This window comes from Condylura cristata, unplaced genomic scaffold (assembly GCF_000260355.1).
Source record: "Condylura cristata isolate star-nosed mole 26May11 unplaced genomic scaffold, ConCri1.0 scaffold00004, whole genome shotgun sequence".
Taxonomy (NCBI): Eukaryota; Metazoa; Chordata; class Mammalia; order Eulipotyphla; family Talpidae; genus Condylura; species Condylura cristata.
In genome coordinates this window covers 67383807-67394937 of record NW_004567105.1, presented here as the reverse complement: position 1 = coordinate 67394937, position 11131 = coordinate 67383807, and the positions used below count along the sequence as shown (strand labels likewise).

The 11131-nt window shown below is 36.3% G+C and overlaps 1 protein-coding gene across 3 annotated transcripts in view; it reads right to left on the bottom strand.

Moving 5' to 3' along the window:
• Positions 1-346: 346 nt before the first annotated feature.
• SCN11A (sodium channel, voltage gated, type XI alpha subunit) overlaps positions 347-11131 on the bottom strand; it is a 62466-nt gene continuing 51681 nt past the window's right edge. Inside the window, exons 25-28 of one of the 3 annotated variants that reach the window (XM_012735319.1) lie at positions 8451-8555; positions 4464-4734; positions 4236-4300; positions 1652-1734 (exon numbers count right to left, since the gene is read on the bottom strand). In XM_012735319.1, the coding sequence (XP_012590773.1) occupies positions 4236-4300; positions 4464-4734; positions 8451-8555 (441 nt within the window). In that variant the 3' untranslated portion in view covers positions 1652-1734. Of the gene's footprint in view, positions 1735-4235; positions 4301-4463; positions 4735-8450; positions 8556-11131 lie in introns of those variants that run through there. The other 2 variants (XM_012735318.1, XM_012735320.1) reach the window with 2 other exon arrangements.

Genomic DNA, 11131 nt, shown 5'->3' with positions numbered 1-11131 from the left:
GATTTTGATTTTTCACTTAGCATGCAAATAGCTGCATGTGACAAAGCACTGGGAAAAGCATGACACAAAGTATTGGATATTGTACCTAGAAACATGGGAAAACATAATTTCAATTTTTTTTTGTTTCTTGTCCTTTTGTTTTTTAAAAGATTTATTTATTTATGCATACAAGAACTGGGATACAGGCCAGAGATGCGGGGGTTGGGTGGGGGTGACAGGATCCACCAGAGGCAGAGTGGGGAGCAGAACAGGCAGACTGACAAAGTGCACTGCTGAGGGGAGCAGCAGGTGTGGCAAGAGAGGTCTGCCACGCCATATGGGTCAGCTCCCTAGACAGGGATCAAACTCTTGCTGCAGTGGCTGCAGATAGCTTCATAGCATTGTGCTTTAACCCGTTGAACCACCAGGGAGGGCCCTGTCCTCTGTTTTGACATAATTTGAGTTTTGTTCCAATCAGTGTGCCCTCTGCAGCACTTTCTAGTATGTTTTTACTTATTAAAACAATATCAGATGTTAACAGTCTTGTTTTATATCTCTGCAAGAATCACATGAAATGAAATCATGTGATTTCACTTCTTCCGGTCAGAAAAAAACCCAGTGGCTTGTTCTATGAGACCACTGCTTGTTCTTCTACTGAGCTGTGGACCTCCGCTAGCTCAGAGGCTGGAGACAAAGCTGTGAGGTCAGGGTGGATGTGAGGGGCTCAGTCATAGTGGACCTTGCCCTCGGCCACTGCAGAGCTGGGCAAGTCGCCATTGCAGAGTGTCTGGAGAGCTCCTTGAGATCTGTCATCCAACAGACACTTGGTCTTTACCCTGTGATTTCGAAATGCCTTTTGAATAACAGCAGCACATCTCTCCTCTTCCTTCCTCTTTGTAGTGGTGATTATGGGTTCATACAACCTCTTCAAAGGATTGGCTTCCATGAACTTCTCCTCCATCATTGTTTTCATGCTATCCAGGCCACTGGAGTCACCAAGTACCCTTGCAGTGAAAGCAAAGAGAACATCCATGCAGTGCAGGCGATCTCCATCTACCATGGGCAAGTCCATTACTAGAAATTGAAATCTATTTGGCTTTGCCACACGCAAAGGTTCAGGAAGGGCATCGGCAAAGTCAGAAAGGGCAGAATACTTGATAAACTGTGTTGCTTCCGGGTCAAACTTTTCCCAAACCTCATAGAATATTTCAAAGTCATCTTCACCCAAAGGGTCCTCACTTTCTTCAGTGGCTGTATTGAAGTTTTCCAAAATCACAGCAATGTACATGTTGACAACAATGAGAAAGGAGATAATAATGTAGCTAACGAAGTAGGCTATGGCTATGGTAGGGAGACCACAGTTCTGAGTTTGGGGGTTACAGTCAGTCGTTTCTTCTCTTAACATGGGGCTGAGGAGACTATCCCAGCCTGCTGACGTGGTTATCTGGAAGAGACAGAGCATGCTACCGACAAAAGTTTGGAAGTTGAATATGTCATCTATTCCAGCCTCGAACTTCACATCGCTAAAACATTTCATACCAAATATGGCATAGATAAACATAACCAGAAAGAGAAGAAGGCCAATGTTGAACAGAGAAGGAAGTGACATCATCAGAGCGAAAAGGAGGGTCCTGATTCCTCGTGCTGCCCGAACAAGTCTCAGGATTCGGCCAATACGGGCCAAGCGGATAATTCTGAAGAGTGTTGGAGGAAAGGGAATGAGATTCTGGTTTTCCAAGGCAGAAACCATGGTACCTTAGCAGAAGGAGAAGGGTCAATCAATTTTCACAGCAGCGGTTGATGAGTTCAGGCCCAGTGTGTCTCTCCTGCCTTGACCTTTCAGTAGTACTAACTTTTTATCAACACTTTGTAATTCATGCACAAAAGTAATCATTTTTTATTAATATCAGGGGAAATATCTAACTATGCCTTAATTGGGAAGTACTTTCCAAGGGCATACAATTTTAAATGGGTTAAGATGTCTAAGTTACTGAGACACCTAAAGGATTTTAAAAGGCGATTTTTATTTGTTATCACATGCACTTGAAGTACAATATTTATGTTGGTATTTAAAGTTACTTATGCTGTAACAAATATATTAGTTTTCCATTTTTAAATTGGATAAAAGTTATGGAAAACAGATAAACTACAGATAGGAGCTTTCAGATTAGAATTCAAGGAGAAATTTTTGTATCTGAAGATCTACTTGAACTCTCAGCCATCAACAGAAATTTACAGAGTCCCTAACCCCAACGTTCCTTATTTGTATAAAGGGATCAGAACATATCCCTGCTGTATGTAAGGGCAGGGATCGAAGAAGATGATTTGAAGATGCTCATCTCTGGGCTAAAACTGCCATTGACCTCTCACATTTGTTAATATGCTCACCCCAAGGACTCCTGAGGGCCAAATCAAAAAATCTTAATGTACTAAACTGGAAAAATGTCATCTCAAGTGTAGGTGTCTACAAACAACTTAATATTTGGCCTAAAATGTCACCCTGTTCTTTCACTGCCTGTTATGCAGGCAAGTGACACAAGGATTTAAATCAACTCACATTTTGGCCCAAATATTGTAGAATGGCTGGAACATGCTTGCCTTGTGTGGACATGGCCTGTTCTTGCTCTGAGGGTCCTCTGGGGTCATTAGGGAATGATGGGCAGCCAAAATTATCTGCCATCACCTAATGACTAAAGAGAACTACTTAATAAATGGTGCCAAAGAAGTTTAATTCATAAGTGAACTGGGTAGTCAGCCTGTGGGATGTTATATTAAGTATTCATTCAGTAATAACTGGAGGAGGTTCACCTTAAAGGTCCACCTCTGGGGTGCCTATATCTTGCATAAATTCATAGTAACCTGTCCTTTCTCTGAGTCAGTTCTGTTACACTGATCTGGAACCAATTTCTCTGTATTTTTTGTTGTTGTTGGTCCTAAAGTAAGTCTGAATATCTCAATTAGATTGTTAGCTCCTAAAGAAAGATTAATTTTCATCACACTGGTTTTCTATTTCTCTAAAAGTTTAAGCAAGAGCTTGGGACAGTTATGGAGGCAGTGTGTTAGATGGGAGACTCCTGGCAATGCTGTCCACATTGGTGAGTGGGACTTGGCTTCATATATGGATTGTCTCATCCATTGTAGTGAAATGCCATACAGTGCTATGCAGTGTAACTATAATTGTCAGAAATCAGAGAGAGGTATTTCCTCAAATTTGCAAAATCTGGCACTGCCTGGGAAGAGTACAATGAATAGTGGAAGGACTGAGTGTTTCTCTGAAGATTGGAGGATGAGTTCTTCAAGCTTTCAGAGGACTTCCTCAGACTCCTCCCATCACCATTTTTAACTTTATTACTGTTGTCAATTTCATTAGACTTGTGATTGGAGCTAATAAATATTAACTGTAATTTAACTATAAGTATGTGGAAGGGTATATTGCTAAATTTCATCTATATAAAATTCATGGTTTGGAAACCATAACAAACTGAAATTTCTCTCTAAAACATCTGCATTGCTATCATCAGAAAAAAAAAATATTTTGATCTAACCTAGCTGTTAATGAATGCTTCCCAAGAAAGCACAAAGCTTCCACTTGCAAAATCAGTTGTCTTTGTCTTTGTTGGTTTTTGAACTATAAGTAGAGCCCTGGGGCACTTTTACACAATTATAAAATGTCAAATTATTGATTTAATTAAAAGCAGACTTCAATAATCCCAAGTAAACTCTTATGGTTTTGCCATCAAGAATTTCATTTTAGAGTTGGGGTGTGTGTGTGTGTTTTATAAAGAGGTTTTTGGCAATAATTATCTTCTTTCTTCCTTTTCCTCCCATTATAGTTCACCCTGCCTATGTTTGAGAAAATGGACTGGTTACAGAATGAGACTGGTTGGTTAATAGGTGTATAGACAGTTAAGTATAGTTCACATTGTGATTAATATGGGTTCTAGAATAAAGAGAAGTCACTGCTTGCCCCTTATGTCATACTCTTGAACACAATTAGGTTGGGCCATAGAAGATCTGTATAGGAGATAAGGGAAGATCCTGCAATGTCACTGTAATTAGGCAGGATTCTGAACTAAGAGAAATTTGGATACTAAATGCCAAATCCTTCAACCACAATATGAGCATTAGGGTTTATAACTGCATGGGAAAAGTAGAGCTTTGTTGAATTACCTGGATAAACCAGGTACCTACCCCCCAAAACTTTCAGTCATCTTAATTTTGTCTATCTCCACTGAATAAATAATCCAGATAATTACCTAACTCTCTATTTCAACTGTGTAGACAGTCAAGGGATGGAAATTACTCTCGATCTCTTGGCAACCTTCAGACAGAGAATGGTATTAGCTCACCTATTTTTTTCAGAAACCATAGTAAGCCTAGTTTGTTGTTTTATGGGTAGTTAGACCATATTTCCTAATGATACTATTTACAAGTTTACTTTTGGCTTTCATATCAAAGTTCCTCTAGCTGTCAATTTTACTTACTAACAATAGAAAGGACCACGACCACACAATCAAATAAATTCCAGCCATTGGTGAAGTAGTATTGCCTCAAAGCAAAGATTTTGATGAGGCACTCAAATGTAAAGATGACCACAAAGGCCAGGTTGAGAAGATCAAGGGTGGATTCCATGGCCTTAGACTGATTATATGACTCAACCATCATGCAAACCATGTTGAGGAGAATGAAGGTGATGATGATGACGTCAAAGAACTGGCTTGTCACTATGTCGAACACAAGACCCTGGCATTTGTTCTGAAGGGGAAAAAAAAGATTCATAGATCACTTTGAGTTGCAAGAATAAGATCACATGCACAAAAGAACCACATTTATACAACAGAATTTGTTCTCTCACGATTAAAACAGTCTTGAAAAATGCAGAGACCCTTTCTAAACAGGCAAGAAATTTTCATATGTATTTTTCATTTAAACTTGATTGCATAACTGGTTTTAAGTTGATTAGACTACGACTGTAATTCTATTTAAAAACAAAATGTAAATAAAAATTCTTAGAAACAATGTAAGTTTGATGTGATTAATGATGTTATTTTACTGAAATAAAAATCTCATGTTGGATTTAACAATAAAAAGATGAACCTTGGTCTGTATATTTTGTCTGCTTCTGTATTTTCAAGTTATTAATATCCATGCAGAGAATACCTGCTCACACAGTTATGTTGGACAAAATGGAATTAACACCTCCAAGATTCCATTTATATATTCAGAATAATCAGATCTAATTCTTAAACAAAGCTCTATATTCAAGCAATTTCTGGATGCCAGTTTTAAATTTTTGTTCACTTGAAGATTGGCTATGTAAGTGATAATATGACTCAATGATAACTAAAAAATGAAAGCAGAGAAGTGCATTATTTCTTATTATTATTGATGAACTTGCACATTGGCTAAAATGCATCACAAAGTGAGTATGAGCTAATTGCTCTGATCTGATGTAGGTCCTGAAGTCTGCATGCCTCACCCACCAGGTGCAATGAACTGACTCAACTATTTCACTATTTCTGTTAAGCTAACTGCTATGAATACTTTGTTCTTAATGGGAAATGCTCTTAAAAAACACACTCAATACTGATATAATATGGCATCTTTGTCTACGCATTAGTTGTTTTACAAAATTTATATAAATTAGATTATTTTATATCATGTTACTATCTTTCAAAATATGTATATATTTCTGTATTTAGAAAACTCATAGATGCCTACGAATTCCTGTCTAAGATCCCCTAGCCATTTGTTATAGTGATTTGGGCAAAAGATGAAGCTGGTTTGTGATGATAACAGTAACAACAGAGAAGATGTAAATATTTATGTTTAGAAATTAATGTGGAAATAGAAGCAAATGTCAGAGTATTTGAATGTAGAGGACTATGGAAAAGTTAAAGCTGAGACTGTCATTTTGTTGGTGAGCCATTCAACCACCAGAGACCAGAGTATGGGCATTTTAAAGGAACATGATAGAATCATCTTATGCATGATGAGTTTGAGGTACTAGTGGGATAGTGGGATATCCAGGGAGCCATATCAATATTGACATGAATTAAAACCATAAGAGTGAACTATATAACTCAGGAACCAAGGTTGAGGAGAAGAATGAGGGTAGGGTTAACACTGGGGGGGGGGTGCCCACACTTAAATTGGTATCTTTCAAATTTTTAGCCAGGAACCCTAAAACTTTATCAAAGAATTTAGAGAAGAAATATGAAAATCAAGTGCATTCTCTAAATGAAAATGCACCTGGAAAGTCAGAAAGGACCTAGAGAAAAGATACTTTGAGGAGTGCTCTAGAGGGAAAGCTGAGAATAAATGTCAAGGAGCGCAAGCACTGATCTCAAATATTTAGACAAATGGAGATAAAAAGCATAAGTTACCTACAGTGGTAAACAATCAAAAAACATTCAATGTCACTCTAGAATGTACAGTGACTCCTATACCATAATGTTATTTTTGAACTCAGTAATGATGTCACCCTGTGGGGTTGCTTTAAGAAGAATCGGAAATAATTTCAATTCCTTGCTCTACTGTTGGAAATAAAATGTGTCATTTTTCAGATGAAGGTTTTTAGAAATTTTTTATTTAAAATGTGAGGAAATAAAAGTGTGCTGTGTAAGAGCCAACATGATTTGAAGTCTCAGCTCAAGTCATAAACATTTGAGGCTATGTCTCACACAACACTGCTGCTCTCTGGAATGCAGGAGATTAATGTGAAGCATTAACTGAGGAGATTACATGGCCCTTACAATCATTCATTGTGGAGCCTTGATTGCTGAGCTGTGGTTACACAAGGTAGACTGTGGAGTGTCACCTGCTCCCAGACGAGCCATATTTCAAACATGCTACCATCAAGAAAGGGAGTTGGCAGCTTCCCGGAAGTATAGCAGTCCATGCCAACTTCAAGCTCACCTGCAGCCTACTGCAGAGGAGAAGCTTTAAGCTTAGAAGCCTTTATGAAATAAACTGGTAAATATGTGGGAACATAGTGTGTTTTGTGAGTTTCAGTTAATTCCTAATATGTGACCAACTAGTATTAAGTCACTGGTTGTACAGCATTCACGTGTAAGTAAAAATTCACTTTGTCTTCTTTCTTGCTCAAGTTCAAATAGGAACCTCAAATTAGTCTGAGAAAGTGAGACTGGTACAAAAGCTACATTTGACTTAGGTAAACTGAAATTCTACATACTATTGGCAAATTAAAACTCCCCAAGCATAACTTTATCATTAGATAAATCCCTTCATCAAAAATTCTCCGTTGTGTAAATTCTAAACACTTGGCCCCAGTCAAATTCACAAACAGTTTTAGTGCAACACAATTTTAAACCTGACATGTACTCTGTCTGTGCCCTAAAACATAAGTCTCTCATTCAATGAGCAATTACCAAGCACATTTGTTATGCCAGACTCTATTCTGCATGCTGGGAATACTAGTAAAGTAAATAAATGTTTGATAAATTTGGGCCTAAGAGGCAAAGGAAAAGATTCGAATCCTCTACATGCTTCAGTGTTCAAGTCCCTTTTCATACTGCTTTATCTAACATTTTGACTCGCATCAGCCCTTTCTCCTTTCAAGTTTTCAAACTAACTTGTCAGAGCTAACAACTGTGCCTGTTGTACTACTTTATAATGTATTGCCAACAAATCCCAGCTCCTCAACTAGACTGCAAACACCAAAGCAGCATTGGGAGCTGTTTCTATCCTGGTACCCAGTAAAATGGAATTCACAGAGAGCAAGGTTCAATAAAACCCGGCTGCCGGCCCACTGCCTGTTTTGGTATTTCCCATGAACTCAGAATAGATTTCACATTTTTAAATGTTTGGGGGAAAACTCAAGAGAAAAATAAGACTTTGACATATGAAAATTAAATTAAATGCAAATTTTAGCCTCCATAAATCAAGTTGTATTGGAACAAAACCATGTACATCTGTTAGATCATCTATGGCTGATTTTGTGTAGTGATGGCAATGTTGACTAGCAGTGGCAAAAATCATATGACCTTCACATTCTAAAGTATCTACTACCTGATCCTATACAGAAGTTTGTCAACTCCTGATATAGAAAGTTTATCGTAAGTCCTTGTGAAGTGGAAGTGAGGGAGCATGACTTCAATTTCACAGTAGAAAAAGTCAGTAAAAGATACTATAAATGCATTTCCTATTGGTTAAGATTAAGTTACGGCAAACTGCTAAGTTCACATCATTGCATATATTGAATATATACTAAGCACATACTGTGCACTCACTAAAAAAAAAATTAAAGCTGTTGCACGGACTCTTACTCCTGAAACTGAATGTCTAAGTTTTGTTAGGCCTTGTGCCAAACACTGGGTTATCTGGGTTTTATAGAATTCTTAGGTAATGTCTATAAATTTAAAAGGAAAAGAGAATAGCATTGCAGACATCTGAGTTCCTCATAACTACTTAATGGATCCATGTATTTAAAATCAATCAGTTGCTCTTACCAGAGGTCTTGGGATTGGCTTTTGAGGTTTTTTGGATCCCAGTTTTTTCATTGCATTATAATATTTCTTCTGTTCTTCAGTCAAAAAAATATCTTGGCCACCTAAGTATATGGAGAGGATAAGAGCTAATCATCATTAACAGTTTTATGAAAACAAGTTCAGTGTTTTAAGAAATAGCTCTAAAGCTAGATTACAAGTCAATTAATAACTCCTAAAATTGTAATGGGAAGCAAAAGCAGCTAGATTCAGGGAAGACTGCAAGGAAACAGGATTTAAAGAAAAAATAAGGTTACTTTTAAAATTTATGATATAAACAGAGATTATAAATTCTTTGCAAACATCAACAGAAATTTTATAAAAATTAATATAATTCAGTTTGCATAAACTGAAGTAGAATGAAACAAAAATAGAAATGACTAACAAAAATGTGTCAAAATTATAGTTATGTAAATGACTGACAAAGTAATGAAATGTTTTAAAATCCCACATAGTGGCAATTAAAATTTTTCTAAACAAATGGATACATATATTAATATTAATAAGATCTCAAAAAATCTGTTTAGAGTCATTCTCAGAAAAAAAACTAGTTTTAAATGTTTTCACTACTGGGCAAGAAAGAATATAAAACTGAACTAGGATTTACATTTCTGCACAGTTGGAAGAGAAACTATATCTAGAAATGCTGGATGAAGTAGGATTAGGTAAGGACATTGATAGCAAAATTATATTCTTAAGTCAACAGATGTAGTGCTGGACATTTTAGGTCCATTTTAGAATACTCTTGTGCATGTTTAAAATTTTCTGTAATAAAAAGTAAACCAAAACATACAAAATGCTGTGGACTGATCAAAACAGCGATTTCAAATGTAAACTTAAATCTAAAATCACAGGGCCTGACATCCAAATTGCCAAGTTGATTGCAATCAAGCTGCACATTGCCAAGGTGACTCGTCACAGCACACTCCACATGAGCAGCAGGGATGTAAGTGCATAAGGACAGTGAATGACTCTCCCAGCACACTAAAAAGGCTAATCAGTACAGAGATATATACCGGATGGATTACAAGACTGCAAAAGAAAAATGTTTTAAAGTCACAAGGTAATTAGGAAAACCAAAGACAAATAGTTAGGTACCTAATTTCAATGGAGAAATACCTTCAGTTCATTAATACAAGGGTAATATTCAAAACAGATAAGACTGGGAGTTTGACTTCATAGAAATGCTAAGTGTCTATATGTAAAAAATGTTATGAAAATATAAGAATCAAGTCACAAATTTGACTTTCCATAACAGATAAAAAAAGAAGACAACCTTAATTGTAAAAAGACAAGGGTTTTAAATACATTCTTAACCACTGTCATCAACCTATGGAATCACAGTCATTGAAATAATGAAGTAAATTATCAAATGATCAAAAAATAAATGTAAGACAATGAAATTACAAGTAGTCAAAGAATTAATAAAGAAAAATGAGATAACACTTTGACTGACCCATCAAACTAGAAAAGAAAATTAAATTATAAAAACCAGACGGGTGAAAATAGAATAAACAGATATTTTCATATCCAGCAAATGGAGGATACCTAATGCAGCATTTCTAAAAGGTAATTTGACAATACATACTTAATGCCTTCAGGACATAATCAGAGATATCTCTGACAAGAAAACTTCAACAATATTGATGATTGTTTAAGAGGAACAAGAAGAACATTTAGGAATGACACAAATGTCCAAAATAAAGGGCAATGAGTAGGATAAATTATGAACTATCCATAATATGGGGTGTAATTCTTTTCTGAAAATTCTTATAACAAAGATGATTTCTGCCAGGGGTTTACATAAGTAATGGGAAAGAAGGGAAGTGACAAAACTGTTAAGTAGCATGTGTTCTCAGTCATGTGAAAGGAATAGTTAAAAGTAACTGGAAAGGACCAAAATGGCAAAAGGTTTACACTGGTTACCATCTGGAGTCAAATCTACAACACAGACTTCATGTATTTTAGAATCAGAAAAATAAAAAATGTTTGTTACTCCATTGTAATATTCTATTTGAGCAAAAAAGATAAACTCATGCCTTTTGCAGCAACATGGATGGAGCTGGAAGAGATCATGCTTAGTGAAATAAGCCATAAAGAAAAAGAAAAATACCAGATGGTTTCACTCATAGCAGAAGCATAAAGTACCAGGGGCGGGGAAATAATAATAATCATGAACAACTATATACCAGAGATATTTTATGGGGGTGGAGTGGGGAATGGGATCAAAAAAGGGAGGGTGAGTGCATAAGACAATGGTGATGGCACATGGGTGGTTTGGTGACCGGAAGTCCATAGGGATTACAACTCAGATGGAAAAAAGGCACAAAATGATGTAGAAATAAACTATTACAATAAAATTAAATAAAAAAATGTTTGTTATACTTCAAGGGAAGCAAGGGAAAAGAATCTCCCTAAATCTGCCTTTTCCCCAAAGATCTTTCCCATTAGGCTCAATAAATTTGCTCTTGGTTTTGGGAACCAGAAGAGAATAAACAGGGATAAAAAAAAAATACACCTGAAAAAGTTAACAAAATAGACTATAGTGTCTATACTAACCATTATGGTTGTTTTTCTATTAGGGTTCAATTATTTCAGTCTTAACCTCAACAATAACAATGTTCACTGTTTAAGAAGCTTAAACT